This window comes from Xyrauchen texanus, chromosome 21 (assembly GCF_025860055.1).
Source record: "Xyrauchen texanus isolate HMW12.3.18 chromosome 21, RBS_HiC_50CHRs, whole genome shotgun sequence".
Lineage (NCBI taxonomy): Eukaryota > Metazoa > Chordata > Actinopteri > Cypriniformes > Catostomidae > Xyrauchen > Xyrauchen texanus.
This window is the reverse complement of record NC_068296.1, coordinates 8,312,821-8,330,061: the sequence shown is the minus strand read 5'-3', so window position 1 is coordinate 8,330,061 and position 17,241 is coordinate 8,312,821. Positions and strand designations below refer to the sequence as shown.

Below are 17,241 nucleotides of genomic sequence, written 5' to 3'. Positions count from 1 at the left end.
AGACAAGGTTCTCCCAGGAGAATGGTCTCTCCACCCCCTGACGGTTCAGTGGTTATGGCAAAACTTTGGCGAGGCAGAGGTCGACCTCTTCGCCTCCAGGGAAAACGCGCAATGCCCCCTTTTCTTCTCAAAGAGCACGGACGCGCTCGCCCAAGTCTGGCCGAGCCGCCCCTTGTATGCTTTTCCCCCGATCACGATGCTACCTCAGGTCATCAGTCGGATCAGGGAAGTGAGATGTGCAGTGCTCCTGGTAGCCCCACTCTGGAACAACCAAACGTGGTTTCCAGAACTGATGCAGATGATGCAATCTGTCCCATGGCCGATTCCGTTGAGGCTAGACCTCCTCAGGCAGGCCAACGGGATGATTCTTCATCCCCGCCCCGATCTGTGGGCCCTCCATGCATGGCCCCTCAACGGGTTCCCGAGAACCTCCCCAGTGGAGTTTTGAGAACCATCACTGAGGCGCGAGCACCCTCTACGAGGCGCTTATATGCCCAAAAGTGAAAAGTGTTCAGTGACTGGTGTGATACCAAGAGCTTGAACCCCAAATCGTGCGAGATACCAAGTGTACTCGCCTTTTTGCAAGAGCTGCTGGAGGCGGGCCGCACACCCTCCATGCTCAAAGTCTATGTGGCTGCCATAGCGGCGTCACACAATCCTGATAAATGACGTTCATTAGGGAAAAACGACCTAATCATTCGTTTCCTAAGAAGCGCTAGGAGGATGAACCCTCCTCGCCCCACCTCGGTGCCGATCTGGGACCTGGCCACGGTCCTGGACGCACTCAAGAGTGCCCCGTTCGAACCTCTCCGAACCGTGCACCTTAAACAGCTCTCGCTCAAAACTGCGCTCTTGCTGGCGCTCGCCTCAGTCAAGAGAGTGGGCGACCTGCACGCGCTGTCATCAAGCGCTGCTTGCCTGGAATTTGGACCTAACGACTGCAGAGTTGTCCTTAGGCCAAAGCACGGGTATATTCCTAAAGTGCTCTCCACACCCTTCAGAGCACAGGTGATATCTCTGGCAGCGCTATCGTCCCCAGCAGACGAAAGCGACGCTAATTTACTCTGCCCGGTCAGGGCGCTCAGAGTATATTTGGAACGTTCTGCCCTGTTCAGACAGACGGAACAATTATTCGTATGCTTTGGCGGCCGCACTAAAGGTCTCACAGTCTCAAAGCAAAGAATATCGCGCTGGATAGTGGATGCTATAGCGCTAGCTTATGAAGCCAAGGGCCTTCAATGCCCCTTAGGCGTCAGAGCTCACTCTACGAGGAGCATGGCCTCCTCGTGGGCTTGGTCGAGTGGGATACCCATTGAAGATATTTGTGCGGCGGCAGGCTGGGCCTCGCCTTCGACATTTATCAGGTTTTATAACCTACAGGTCCCCTCATTGCATTCCAACATTCTATCAGCCTGACTGTAGAATGGACTGGAGTATGTATATGCTGAGCATTATCTCCTCCCTTATAAGGTCCGTCTCTGACCGACTTAGAGGATTTTTTATGCATATCAGTACATAGAAAAAATGCATTCCAACATTCTATCAGCCTGACTGTAGAATGGACTGGAGTATGTATATGCTGAGCATTATCTCCTCCCTTACAAGGTCCGTCTCTGACTGACTTAAAGGATTTTTTATGCATATCAGTACATAGAAAACTCAGTACATAAGATATGTGCTTGTGTTTGTACTATGAGCGCCCCACCATGGACCACCTTGGAAGGGCGCTCTATACTATCCCATTATGTAGCTCACCGTTGGCCGGCTCGCGGAATAATCACTTTGCTTTAAGGCTCAGGCATCTGCCTCTGGCTTTATAGAGCGAAGTCAGCACGCACAGCGTTTTACATGGTATTCCCATAGCGTAAGCTACTTACGCAATAGGAGAGACCTCTCGATAGGGAACGACTCGGTTACTAACGTAACCTCGGTTCCTTGAGAGGAGAGAACGAGTATTGCGTAAGCTGCCGTGCTTGTGCTTGGTCAGTTCGCTTCAGTCGATTGAACCTAAAGGAACTCGTATGACAGGGTGCCCATTATATAGCCTGGCTATGCTAATTTCGGCGGGCTCTGAGCACACGAACGCGAGGCGCGTGCCCATTGGTCGCGCGTTCAGAGTCACCCCGTCATTGGTTCGAGCAGTTGCCGCAGCACAGCCAATGACCGAGCTGCCTCGCTCATTACTGTCTGCTGTGCAGCTGCAATGCGTTTTACATAAAGACTTCAATATTTCTCGAGAAACTGAATTTTCCCATAGCGTAAGCTACTTACGCAATACTCGTTCCCTCCTCTCAGGGAACCGAGGTTACGTTAGTAACCGAGTTGTTTCTCTGCCTCGAGTAGAGCAGGATATAACCAGGTTATCAGCACCTGCTCTTAAGAATCAATCTGTTCAATTTGTTTTGCTTTTGCACAATTATCATTATAAGTGATGTTCTTTTATTGTTTGTAGATCGTTTCCTGGGATGCTTATTTGTTACGATCGTTTAATTTTTTATTCGTAATCTATTTATTGTCTCCTTTAACAGTGATAATGTAACATCTATTTATTTATATATTTTTAAATATGGAGTTAAAATATTTTTAGAAGACAACATACTATGGTATAGACAATTATAATCTATAAAGTAAACATAAGAATCAATCGAGAGAGAAAAAACTGCAGATGCTGGCTATGTTAGCGAGTATGGCTAATAAATCCACCGCTTTAACTGATCTCTAACATTTTTATCTGAAGCAAACGCTGTTAAAGCACATTTAATGCTAATTAAATAAAAGGAAACAATCAACTTTATATATCTGAGATCCACCTGCATGCCTGTGCTCAGCCATGATGTTTGATCCGTGTCTCAAGCTAATGACATAACTTCCAGGGAGGCGTCACTGAGCCTGTTGTACATGCCCCAATCCCCTGACTCCACCCCCACATCAAAACAGTGCCATAAAGTGAAACGCACAGAAAAGTGAAGCGCAAAGTCAAAACGGTATTACGAGCTTACACGTGATGGAAATGCAGATTAAAAGGAGCATTGCAAAATAATTAGTAGGCATTGCAAAGAAAAAGATGTGTGGCAAAATCATTGGTGCCTAAAAATCTGTTGCAGAGATAAAAAAGGATCAAAGTTCTTTAGTTTCTTTTACAACAGTCATTGATTTCTGCAATTAATTATATCTTGGTTTTTGCTATATTTTATTTATATTTTGCAATTCTTTATTTTTGTTTGCAAAAATTTCTTTTTTTCTCTCGATACTTTATTTTACGTTTGTGATACTTAATTTTTGTTTAAAAAAAAAATTTTTTTTTGCCCAATACTTTTTTCTTTTGCAAAACTTTATTTTATTTTGCAAATATATGTGGCATGGAATTGATCCCATATATAACTCATTTGTCAATTCGTTTTTTTTTTTTTAAACAGATCTAACAAAATGTTTATTCAAAATTATAGTATAACAAAATATACAATTCTTATGGGGATCGAACTAGCAACATTCCCATTACCAAGCACAAGATAACAAGATAGTGTGCGCATTACATAAAGAAGAATCCACTAGACAAACAATAGTGGACGGCCAAATTGGTTTATTTTAAATAGCCGATGCCCATTCTAATGATAGCTAATAAGATACAGAAAACGTGTACATTTAAATAAATACTTATTTTACATAATGAAAATTCAAAACCCACAAAAAACAATGCTGAATGCAGATTTTAAAACAGACACTATGTGGAATGATCATTTCTGTTATTTGGCCAATCACTCACAGTTATCGACGGATGCTGATAATCAAAAAATTGCCAAATATTTGCTAATTAATCAGCTTGGCCGATGTATCGGTCCATTACTTACAAAGAGACAGGTCTATCTTTGAAGGCAAAAAGTTAGAAGCCTTAGTTAAGGATTCACTGACTGCTTCACATCCAGGATAAAAAATATATATTTTTTAAATCTCAACTGTGCTTGATCTCTTGATCTTGAGATCACAACACCGGAAATGATCTGACAGAAACAAGATGGCGTAGACTTCATTAAAATCAAACCCTGAGAGCGTTATAATTCAGGCTTCCCCTCTCTGATGTGCTGAGTCACCACTATTCCCCTTCACTGGATAATACAGAGCTGTCACTGCTCAATGTCACAAAGCCCCAGCAGATAAATATTCTCCAGAATTAGGAAATATGACAGCAACCCCACTGATTTTCAAACAAAGCACCTTCTGTGGCTAATCTCCAAAATTGCTGTTATTCCCTCCCCGCTATTAACGCAGAATGAGAATGAACCAAAAAACATTTCACGCGTTTTTTCTTGTTTTAAGCATTTGTATTGAATTTATACTTCAAACAAGAAGAAAATGAATAAGAAACTTAATTCAAGGTACATTCTCTTAAAACAAGTTAACAAATGATGTTGCTCTAAGGGTTTAGATGTTTTTTACAAGAAAACAACAATAATACTGATTAAGAAAATTATTGTGGTAACACTTTACAATACTGCTGTGCATGTTAACATTAGTTACCGCAATAGTGTACAAGAACTAACAATGAACAACACCTTTGATCCACTTATACATTTTTCTTAATTTCTACAAAGTAATTCTACATATGTTTTTAGGATTAAAAGTTGTGTATTTTAACATCAACTAATGCATTTTGAACTAACATGATCTATCAATAAACAATAGTAATTTATAATTTAACATTAACCAAGATTATTAATTCATGACACTTAATGTATTATCTAATGTTAACAAATACAACCTTATTGTAAAGTGGTACCTTAATGTTTTGCACTCGAGAGAGATGGTGAACGTGCAGGTTAAAGAGGGCATGGATTGGAACTTGGCTGACATCACCAGCTCAAATTATGGTGTGCATGTGCCTAGTAAGGATAGAGTGTGTGTGTGTGTGTGTGTGTGTGTGTGTGTGTGTGTGTGCGTGTGTCAAAGCAAGCTGGAGCTTAACTCGGCATTATCCTCAGTCACAGCGTGTCTCTGAGACTTTCTCTCTTACACACTGTCACTCTGGCCTGCTTTCAAATACTGATCGGCAGCGGAAGTGTGTGATCAATGCAGGGGGAGATCAGTAACAGTGTTGGGATGCTGATAGCTGTTCTACGCTGCTATTTGTGGGGCATCTCATTTGCTCTGAAAGGAAGGAGCCTTTGTAACTGAAAACCAAAGGAAATCAGTAACAGATGGAATATAAAGTATTGACACAGGAAATCATGCAGAGCAGGCAGAGGTACTGTAACACAGGGAAATATATATGCACTAAAAATAACACACACACAACAGATGGCGCATCAGCATCCTTCCTTAATAGGACGTTACTAAATATAAACACGTAAAGGTGCAGTCTGGGTATTATTTCACCTGACGTGATTTAAAGTAGGTGATTTAATTAGATTTCACCACCAGAGCAGAATGATCTGTTTACTGGGCATATAAATCTAATTATATTCACAAAAGCATTGCAAAGTATAGATGTACACAGTGTAAATGTTGAAACATGAATGCTCAGGGCAGATTATGATAGTGGAGAATAAAGTCCTGCCATAGAAACACTGGGAGTGAATCCAGAGTCTTAATCCCACCCCAACCCACCAAGCGAGCCTCCATCTGTTGCCTTAGAGTGGTGAAACGAGAGAGAGAGAGACTGATAGATAGAGTGTCTCTTTTTTCCTCTTCATTTCATGTATCTTATTTACTTGTATTGTCTCTTTCTTACAGCAATTATGCTTAATAAGCCAACAATGTTTGTGGTCATGTTAACACATTAAATGGCTTTCTTTTATCGGTATGTCATAAACGGCATAAGAATAAACCAATCGACACATTTGTACACATTACCCTGATTCCGCATTGCAAGTAAACACCTTTCCCGGCGTTCTTACTGGCTTATCCAATGTGTTCGATTGTTGTGCGCATGCCTTTTCATGGTTTGAAAAACTAGATTATTTAATATAATTTATATTATAAATTTGCTTTGATTGATTTTTTAAATAAGATGATTTTTAGGAGTTATCTGTGTATTGGTGTGCATGTTAACTGGCTCTTTGTTAATGGTGACAATCATGCCAATAATGAGTGGTGGTGGCGTAGTGGCTAAAGCACAGGTCTGTTAATCAGAAGGTCACAGGTTCTAACCTCACGGCCACCACCATTGTGTCCTTGAGCAAGGCACTTAACTCCAGGTAGCTCTGGGGGGATTGTCCCAGTAATAATTGCACTGTAAGTCGCTTTGGATAAAAGCGTCTGCCAAATGCATAAATGTAAATGGGAATAATGCTTTGCTGACTCTGAGAAAGAGAGAGAGAGAGGTGCAATATACAAGACTGATTTGGGGATGGACAGGCTGCAAATTGGGACACATTCAAATGTACATACTGTCTTTATGCTCATTTTAATTAATAAAAATCATTGTTTAAGGAATTTTGAACTGTAATAAAGATTACTGCATTACAGCAATGAGAAACATATTGATATTCACCATTTAGAATAATGTGAATTACATAACAAATAAACTAAAAAGTAAAATTTCCAAATTGGGGGGTGGAGGGGGGGACTGACATGTTTTCATGATTAATATTATACACTATTAATCAATAAACTGTTTAGCAACACAAACGCAGCACTGATTCATGAATGAAAAAAGACACAAACAAAATAATCAAACAGCTCTTAAGACGTCTTAAGGCTCCAGTTTTGCAAATAAAGAGATACAAATAGGACAGAGACAGTAAGTCAAGTGTGGGGGTGGGTGCGCGGTTCTTTATCTTGCCATTCTATCGGAGCAGAGCTTGTGGCACATGAGCTGTGTGCTATCATCTGACAGGCTGCTGGCAGAAAAGCTGGCCAAAGCAGACAGCGACATCATCACATTACGTAACCAGGTAACGCTTAAAGAGAGCCTTGACATAACGGTCTGGGCATGCTCAGTGTATTTGATGGCAGTGTTACAATAAACTGGCTTAACTGTGGGGAACACAGGCAAGCTCAGACTCTCATTTAGGACTATTAAGATTTTTTTTGCACTGTGACATTTTTTCATGTCAATTACGCACCGTCCCCTGCGGATGACTGCTGCCCTGATTGATAAGTGACAGCAGCTATCCGAGTGTCACTATGCCAGCCGCCTTGTGAACGCAACTCTAATGAGATGGGATCGCTCACAGTGAGACTTCTGTACGTGACTGTCTGGATTTACTCTGGCCTGAGTTGTGTCTCTCAAATGAGTTCATTTTAAGGTGAAAAGAGGCTAATTACAATTCCAAACAATACCTAATTATAACACAGGGTTAAGCCTCTATTGTAAAGTAACAGCATTACTGTGGTGCTAATGGTGTGTTCATAAATTTCACTCCATGTCCTAACCAGAAGTGACACAATACAGCAACAAGCCATAAAAATGTCTTCCATGTAAATGTTTTCATCCTAATCATCAACAACGAGCGTCAGGACATTTTGCTGGTAAATTTGGTTTCTATTTATGCAACGTTGTGTTGGGTAGCTCCGCCCACAATGAAATCCTGCTATGAAATCCTGCTTGTACATTAAACATAATTTACTATGTTCTGAATGACTATGGTTGCAAGCTGTTGTAAGGCATAGCTAGGAAAAGATTTCTTACCTTTGACCTCAATGGAAGCACTGACATTTGGAGCCGACTTAAAGATGTAAACGCACATGTATTCGCCAGAATCTTCTGCCCTTGGTTTATTAATCCTATGAAGAAAAAAAAAATAAAACTTCACTGTAAGCTCTAAGGTAAAAGAGAATCACTCAAATCTTAAAGTCAACATGAAATCGCTATACATTGAAAATGATTATTTACCTTCTAAATACAAATGTCTCTATTGTGCATTTATTCTAAACAAAATAAAAAAGTTAATCTTTGTAATCTTTTATCAAAATGAAATAGCTTGCTCTGCCTCTAAAATAACTTTTCTTCGGGTGACGTCACAAGGCCCTCTTATTTTTGAACCCATAAGTTTCACGATCTAATTAAGTCCTGATGGATAGAATCAATGTTTTTCTCATTGCATATCCTGTTTCACATGCAAATTTGTCACATTACAGAAATAAAATGGGTTGCGAATGCTGTTTAATGTTTACTTTAAGTAGCTGATTATAATCATTTAAATGTATTGGACTGATTTGTAATAATCAGAGGAAAACATTTTCAGAATGCAATTTTTAGACAGCCCACTAAGTGAAGATATATTTTGGCAGAACAGTGCATTGGGAACATGAAAGGGGGACTGTTACACAGTGCAAGAGCTGTTGGCACAGTGCTGTCTGTTCTGGATGGAACTGTCTCTATTTTGCTTGTGACATGCAGTCTGACAGGATATTGCCTTTCGCCACATCATTCTTGGCTGGCTGAGGAGAGTTTTTGAAAGGTCTGGTGGTGGGGGGGGTGGGTCGGGTTGAGATTCAGTTACAGAGGCTTAACTCAGAGAAGACTAGTTACTAAAGAGATTTTGTGCTTGAATATCCTGATTCCTCAGAGCATAATATAAAGTTTTAAGTAAAATACTCATCTCAGACATGCTTGATATTATTAAGTGTACTTCTATGTGAATTAGAGCTGTGCCAATACAATCATATATCACAACTTTTTCTCATTATATTTTATAATACTTTGAACCACTGTATCTTTTTGAAAATTCATATGCCCAACGGTTCAGTTTCTTAGTGCGGTTTTGTGTTTCAAGGAGGAAAGAAATTCATACAGGTTTGGAACTAACAATTAGAAAGAGTAAATACAATTTGAATTTTTGGATAAACTATAATCCGAGTTGCAAATAACCTGGAATATTACTTATGTGAGCCCAACAGAAAAAGTAAAAGTTAAATTGTAGATGTGAACTCTCACTTATACTCTGTGTTTTTGTGATTGGTCCGTGTGTTCGGAATTTCTTGTTTGTTCTTCATCCAGAATGTTTCCTGGTGCATGCTGTGCGAATTGGTGAGGTTACAGTGTAGAGTGATGGGCACTTCCTGTGCAGTTTTAGGCTGCACAATCTCCTGATCTGAAGCATTGATTCTTGGCTCTGAAATGAAGACAAAGTACTGGACCATTAGAGAATTTAATTGGGTGTCAGAAAAGGGAGATCACATTAATTTTAGGCTAAATGCAACAGGAAGTTTAGCACATGTCCCTTGCTGTTGATTAAGCACACACATACTCACCTTAAGGTTTAAAAAAAAAACTCCTAAATGGGACAAAATTACAATAAGGACTACCAAAATTAATATAAGGTCTTCTTACTAATGCTTAATATCAATAATGTAATGATAACCTTAAAAGTAATAGTTTGTGATAAACCGAAATGAAAATTCTTGGCAGAGAATTTTTCAAATAAAAGCATTAAAAAAGAACATATGCAATTCAAATAATATTGTGCAAGCACAACCAGGAATCAAAATTAAAAAATTCATTTGCATTTAACCTCAGTTTGCATGTACAGAGTGCAACGAGACGACCATCACGTTGTCTGCCTGGAATTCGAGTTGTGCTCTAGAATCTCACATATCATACAAGGAAGGTGTGCAATCATCATCAATTGTATAAGTTACCTACTTTCCTTCCGAGATATATATACATCATCAGCCGTCATTTCCATTATATCCAGTATACGTTATATCATTTGCATCACAAAATGTTAAGCCAAAATATTCTGCTAATGCCAAGATGAACATTTTCAGTCAGAAAATGGCCAAAATTCATATTTGACACTATGTATATGAATACTATTTATATGTAGTACAATATGTTTACTATTTTACAGTAAAACATATTGTGCTACAGTACTCAGAACTGAATAAGAATAACAATTACCAAAAATGTAAAACTAACTGCCACATAGATCTAAATTTATACTACAAGACTTTATTTGTATCAGGTGTCCGTGCAGTTGAGCAGGTCTCTCTCAGCTCATCTGTTCCGGGCCCTCACGTTCTGTTACCGGGCAGCTCTACCATAGCAACCGGAGAACCCAGTTGGAAAAAGAAGAGAGTGCAATTATCACCCAGCGATTGGCTTGTACAGTAAAGCTCTAGATATCATTCCAGTTCAGGGGAGGGGCATCGGATGAGCTGTGTGCCGCAAGCTACTCCAATTAGCATTCCCTACACCTCCTCCTGCAGTTTGCTTTATCCTAGGGGAGCGCTACTACCAGTACTATCTCTCTCCCTTTCTCTCGGCCAGTGTCAGAACGCCTACTCTCACCTCAATGTGTTCACCTTAACATGAGGCGCCCGGCCTACATACACACCAGCAAAAATATCTGCCAGATTTCTTGATTGAGATACGAGGACGTCTTGAGGTACTGTGATGTGAAGGACATTTGGAGGACACCTAATAAAAGGAAAGAGTGAATGGTCAATCAGTGGATTTAATCATTGTGCACCACCACTGGCGATTCCTCCACGATCCAGACCCAGAATCTCCGTACAGCCAAAAAAAACAGGGCGTACGATTATTGGCCAATCGGACTGTTTTAGGCGAGTTGGTAGAAAACTGTAAAGAGAAGTTTTGTTAAACCTCGGAATGATACAACACTCATTTTGAGGATGAAAATATCAACATCAGCATGGCAATTGGTTTGGCTGCTACTTTCACTACTAATGACAACAGTTTTCACTACAGTCTATAACAGCCTCTATGCATGAGCACAACGCAGATGGGAAGCTAACAAAAGACCACCTTAAATTTGGACACTATCCTGTTGACAAACTATACATTCTTATCCCAAAATTGTCAGCATGTATATAGCCTGTTATATACATGTAAAATGTTGTATTACATGTATATAATATGACAACATTAAATGTCAGTAATGACAGAATATAAAGTTCAAAGGGTCTCGGCTCGTTTAGCTCTTTCGTGTCAAAAAGAATAATTGTTTAGAGCAAAATATCTTGCGGGACCTTGAGGAAGGACACTCAGAAGAGCATTTAGAACTCATACTGAAATTTCTCTCATATTTTCACACTTGCAGTTGTCATAAAATAAACTAGCTTTTAGCAAGTGTCTCAGAGATGCAGCTCTTGACGGACAGTAATCCTTGATCTTCTTTGCTTCGGTGGTCAGATGTTTGCTAAGCCACACACAAAATTAATCAGACCCTGATTCATATTTATAGAGCAGAGCAGGAGGAATATATTATGTCATTACTGAATCACAGACAAACAGTAAATGCAAAGAAGGCACAAGGTCAAACAATGGCTGTGGACTGAACACAGGTCAGTTTTATAACAGATGACCCACCACGATAAGGTTATGTTGCTTTATGTTGTTCATTTTTCAAAAAGTATAAGCTACAGAGATAAGGAATTGTCTGTAGAAGGCATATAACCTTGTGTCTTCTTGCTGTTCCATCAACCCTTTTCAAAGGGCAAAATGCACAGATAGAACATGGCATGACTTCAAAGCGCCGTTAGGCTTTACTCTCAGCACAGGGCACACAATATCGGGCTTTGAAGTAAATAAAACAACCCACGCAAAGGCAAAAAAACAAACAACAAAACAAAAAGAACTTAAAGGTATAGTTCACCCAAAAATGAAAGTTCTGTCTTCATTTCCTCACAAAAGGAGATAATTAGGCAGCATGTATGGGACTGACAGCCTCAATCACCATTCACTTTCATTGTATGTAAAAAGATGCTATGATGTGAATGGTGACTGAGACTAACATACCGCCCAACATACATTTTTGGTTGAACTATCCCTTTAAGTAAGAACGACAAAAGACAAAATAGCCTCACTAAATAATATCAATATCAAAAAGGAATAAAAAACAAATAAAAATGTTCAAGGACACAAGAAACAGAAAGCAACACAGGAAATACAAAAACAGGCAGGATGTGGGGTGTGGAGGGTGTTGTGAGGAGGAGGAGAGGCAGACAGAGACTCAGGGATTTGTCTGGGTTTGTGGTCATCCACAACAACAGGCTCAAGGCATCAGGAAAGGAAAGGGACTAAATGACTATTGAATTCAGTGAATTCTCAAATTCTACTGAAAGGGAAGAGTGACATTCGGATATATACCAAGATCAAAACTATAATACATAAAGAATTAATCAAGAAAACAATGCAATTCTGTCCCAATTCAAAACATTATAAAAAAAGCTGATCTCATTTGTATTCATGGGTATTCATAGCTACAATGTATAGACACTGAAACATACAATATCAACGTATTGACAGTATCTAAACCCTTTCACTTATGTATAACTTGAAGGATGTACAAATCTTAACAAATCCTTTGACAATTGGTCGGAATTGGAATTACTAGTATCTTTACGAGAGTATCGCCGCTCGACTCTTATTTATCAGTAAATGCATGAGGAACTTTGTCTGAGAAAGTGTTTTTTTTAAAGTAATTTTTAATGAAATCCAGATGGAATTATCAAAGCAAGTTTAAAATATATGTGAAAAATCACTGACGTTAAATCTAACTAACTTAATTTAACTTACACCTTATTATTATCATCCATAGGACTAGTTATATTACTCTGACTGTATCCACTAAATAGTCTAATAAATAAATAAATAGTCTAGTCTGCTAGATTCCTTTGTTGAAGCACATAAAGCACTGATCAACCACCAAACGAGAGACGAATTTGATTACATTTATTTGGCAGCCTGACATTTTGCTTGGGTGACCGATGAAAAATTTTCAATTCAGGAAAAAAAAAGGATTCATAACAACTTATACATCAAGTTCTTCATACATATAAATGATGTATGTTTCAGTGTCCATTCAACCATACAAAAACATGTTCTATACATCTGAATACCTATAAAACAAATCAGATCATGTTGGAAATGATACCAATCGTTTTGTGCGGGGGGAGTTCTATGCTCTTGGGTAGTGGTAGATTACTATATGTTGCACCATTTAGATACTACAGTACATAGGCCACTCACTCTGCAACACGGATATGGTTGCTTGCGTTCGGATCCAGGTGATGGACGGGTTTTGGCGAAGGTCGTTGCGACGTGGGTCGTTGCTGGCTCGGCACTCATAGACTCCGGCGTCCTCCAGCGTGAGGCGTGAGATGGCCAGCACGCTGACACCATTGGCACCGTATGCCGTGTTGATCGACACCCGGCGTTTGCGGGCGCCATCCCACAGCTGCTTGAAGGAGTCCGCCCGGTTAATATCAGCATACCACCACTGGATCTCCGGCACTGGGTTACCCATCACGTCGCAGTACAGCTCAAAGGCGTCTCCCGTGAGCTTAGTCTCTGACATTGGCGACTTCACAAACCCAGCTGGAGAGGAAGAGGTTTCAGAGATAGGGGGATAGTGGAAAGGAAAACAGGATAAAGGTAGAAGAAAGTTTGAAATAAGAGAGTGGAAAAGAAAAGGAATGCAAGAAGAAATCAAAGTGAGTCAGTTGAAAACCAATAGGTATAATGATTCAACAGCAAATCATGAAGAAATAAGCCACAAATCATAAATGAGTGGGCAAAAACAGTTGGAAAATAGTAGATGGCAGAATAAAAGAGCAACACGTGAATGCATCAGTGAGAAACAGATAAATGGACTCTTGTAAACTCTTCATTTGAGAGCATATTACAATATGACCTTCAACTCTTGATGGGCACTAGCCAGTATCATCTAAAAAAGAAATCAGAGAAGATTTTCTTAAAGGAATAGTTCACCAAAGAATTACAATTCTGTCATTTTTTAATAAAACTTATGTTTTTGTCTCCCTCCTTGAAACACAAAAGGAGAATTTATTAAGAATATTCACACAGCGCTTTTTCATACAACGACAATTAATAGTGAGCACATCTGTCAAACTCCCCAAAAAAACATAAAAGTACATCCATACGACTCATGCGCTATATTCAAAGACTTCTGGAGTTATATGATAGCTTTGTATGGGCTCAGATCAAAATATAAGTCGTTAGTCATTGGTAAATTTCCCCTCCAATGAAGTTCTGAAATGAGAAATTTATGTTCAGTTTAAAAAATGCAGCATCAATGCATTGTGCCACATCTGAAGTCACTGATGCCAAAACGGCATTGGTTCTCACATGTCATAACCAAAGGTGATGCACCAGTTCAAATAGACAGAAAAGAGGATGAGATCTGTAAGCAGCAGAAGAGGGGAGGATATATATATATTCATATATATATATATTAGGGTTGTCAAATGATTACAATTTTAAATCATGATTAACTGCATGTTTTCTTATAGTTAATCGCAATATCTCATGAGGGGTCAAAATATGCTACATTCGGATGTATGTAAAAAAGCAGTCTGCATTATTCCCGTCCCTCGTACCAGTTCGTACCAACTCTTCCCGCAGTGGTTCTCAACCCTGTTCCTGGAAGCCCCCCAACACTGCACATTTTGTATATCTCCCTTTTCTGACACCCAAGTGTCAGAAAAGGGAGTCTCCACTAATGAGCTGACGAGTTGAATCAGGTGTGTTCAATTAGGGAAACATACAAAATGTGTAGTGTTGGGGGGCCTCCAGGATCAGGGTTGAGAACCACTGGTTGATTAACAGGTTTGTAGATCCCGAAATTCATGCGCGAACTTAACGGGAAAGTTAATTCATGATAACATGTAAACAAACAATATAAAAGAAAAGCTTGCACATGTTTGGGGTGATTCAGTCTGTAGTGGACAAGCGAGACACATCACCATTATAACTGGTTGTATTATGCTTATTATTTTGACCACTTGTGTTTGGATTTCACAGGAGTGACTCTGGTATAATGACACATTAATCACTAGGCCTATGTCAGTGTATTATTGCATGATCAATCATGTTACGAGCTTTCTGTGTTTTTTGTGTGCTTACTTCGATCTAAATGTTCCCCTGCTTTGCTTCATTGATAAAATGCTTGGCACAAGTCTCAGCATAATGTCTCCCACCATCTGCTTTCAATACAGTCATGATTTATTAAAAGGGTCATATAAGGACGTGTATGAGCCATATATATATATATACACATAAACACACACACACTCTATATATTTCCTGTTTGGAGCTTGGCAAATGTGGTCACTATGAACTATTGTTGTATACAAACAAAAAACTTTCTTCAAAAATTCACTTTTTGTGTTCTATGGACGGACATACAGGTCCAACATTAGGGAAATAATGAAAGAATTTGTATGTTTTTTGGTGAACTATTCCTTTAAGACTGATTCTCATATATGTTTTCATGAAGTCAGATCTTTATCTTTGTAAAATGTATGAACATACAGGTTTATACCTCTCAAACTGATGCACAAATTGTTTATTTTACCACATATCTTTGACAGTTGATAAACTGCAGAAAAGCATTTGCACATAATCAATATATAAGGTCTGTAAGGATCGTTTGAGGCGGGATAATTTACACCATCCTTCTCAAGATGCTAAAGAAAACCACTAGCCTCCCTTTAGCATGTCTTTCATGCCATTTTTCACTTTACTCTTGTTTGGTAGAAAATACAGAGTGAATAAATAGGTATGTAAAATAAAATAATGGTTTAATTTTTCCTTTGTAAATGTTTTGCCTGATAATTTTTTTCAGGTAGGTTCTGAGGCTCTCATAGTGATAGGCCAGTATATAGGGCAGGCAAGATAAAATCATGCTGACTGGCGATTAAGAATGGTCATTTCAGCTGATGTCAGTTCCAAAATCTACCAATAGTCTTGTCGGTGCAGTGATTTACACATAATTTTCATGTGCTTGTCCTCCAGACAAATAAATTGGTCATTCACTTGTCTGAGTAAAAAATAAAAAAGGACATTTAAGTTACATGCTAAAGTAAAATGTCAAAGTTTATGTTGTATATTTTTCTAAAATTATGACCGATGCCCAACCTAACAGTGTACCTATGCAACCAACTCAATTCTCTGTAACAGAAATGTAAACTGCACTGTGTAGGGAAGGAGACTATTGTCATATGATTATTATTTAATGTTATGTATGGTAGTCAAATAAAGAAAAGCCTCCATCACCATCATTTACAGCAGGGATGCTCATACCTCTATGGAATGAGATCTACATTTCATCATTGCAGCAAGATATACCATGTACAATAAAGGCTATACATTATCACAATACCAAATTTTTAATAGTCTGTAGTGAAATTTGGCGATTCTCAATACCATTTGTTAATTATGGAAGAATGGTTACAAGTTCAGTCAGTAATAATTAAAAAACAGCAATGCATAGAAATAGATAAAAAAATAGAACAAAAAATACTTAGAACAAACTAAGCAACTTCAGTGCTTTTTTAACAGCTTTAAATGTTTTTAACAGCAGTAGCTATCAAGCATTCAAGTAAACATTCTGAATAAAATGCAACATATAACTACAGCCGGTCTTTACTGTATGATTATAATACATTAATACTTTTTAAAGCTACTAAAGTTACTCAGTCAAGAGCAGTGAATGTTTTCTCATTACGGTTGTTTGATTATCATGACACACTAGACATCAGCAGGTCTATTAGCTTACTTACAAGTCCGACATTTTAGTACAAATCCACTTTAATCTCCTCTGTTACGTTCACTTTCGACATTACTCTCTGTGTTTACATGAATACCTCACCAAGACAGGCATTTTGGTGGAATTTTGACATGTATTTGACAATTCAGGCACACATTAGCCCAAACATTCTCGTAAAACACACGCATGTTCAGCACACACACATACGCCGCCTGTCAATCAAACAGGGCACAGCTGTTACTAGATCGCTTGCCAATTATGAAATTACATGCTCTTGATTACTTTCAACAGCAGAATAAATATATGAACTTTTTAATAAGTGACACAGGCCTAGGCTATCACAAATATATATATGGTTATTTTGTTTTGTTATTTACATTTTAATCAGTCTGCTTGTCCAGTGGGGCAAATAAAATTCTCTTTAATTTGCCCCTTCAAAAATCCAATTTTTCCAATACAAGCAGACAAGCGTTAATGTCGAGCGCTGTGAGCCATCAAAGAAATGAAGCAAAAGTGGTTACCTGTGTTGAACTTGCTCTTCAGATGCTGAAAATAGTTACATTGTCAGAGCCGCTGGTAATAACGTTAACGGTTTCAGTTTGTGTGTTTGTGTGTGTGAGCATGCGCGCGTACATTGGGGGTGGGGCTAAGGCTGACTGGGAGTGAGAGATGCTTTGCCGAAGGAAGGGTGCAAAACACAATGTTAGAGATCTTTTATGTTATGTTTTTGGTTCATTATGAAACTGTGGCGGGACAAATTAGACTG

General features: G+C 38.8%; 1 protein-coding gene across 1 annotated transcript in view; it reads right to left on the bottom strand.

Moving 5' to 3' along the window:
• Positions 1–17,241, bottom strand: part of LOC127661907 (neuroplastin-like) — a 43,736-nt gene that overhangs the window by 13,529 nt on the left and 12,966 nt on the right. Inside the window, exons 2-4 of the mRNA XM_052152865.1 lie at positions 12,935–13,282; positions 8,876–9,053; positions 7,628–7,722 (exon numbers count right to left, since the gene is read on the bottom strand). Of these exons, the coding sequence (XP_052008825.1) occupies positions 7,628–7,722; positions 8,876–9,053; positions 12,935–13,282 (621 nt within the window). The remainder of the gene's footprint in view (positions 1–7,627; positions 7,723–8,875; positions 9,054–12,934; positions 13,283–17,241) is intronic.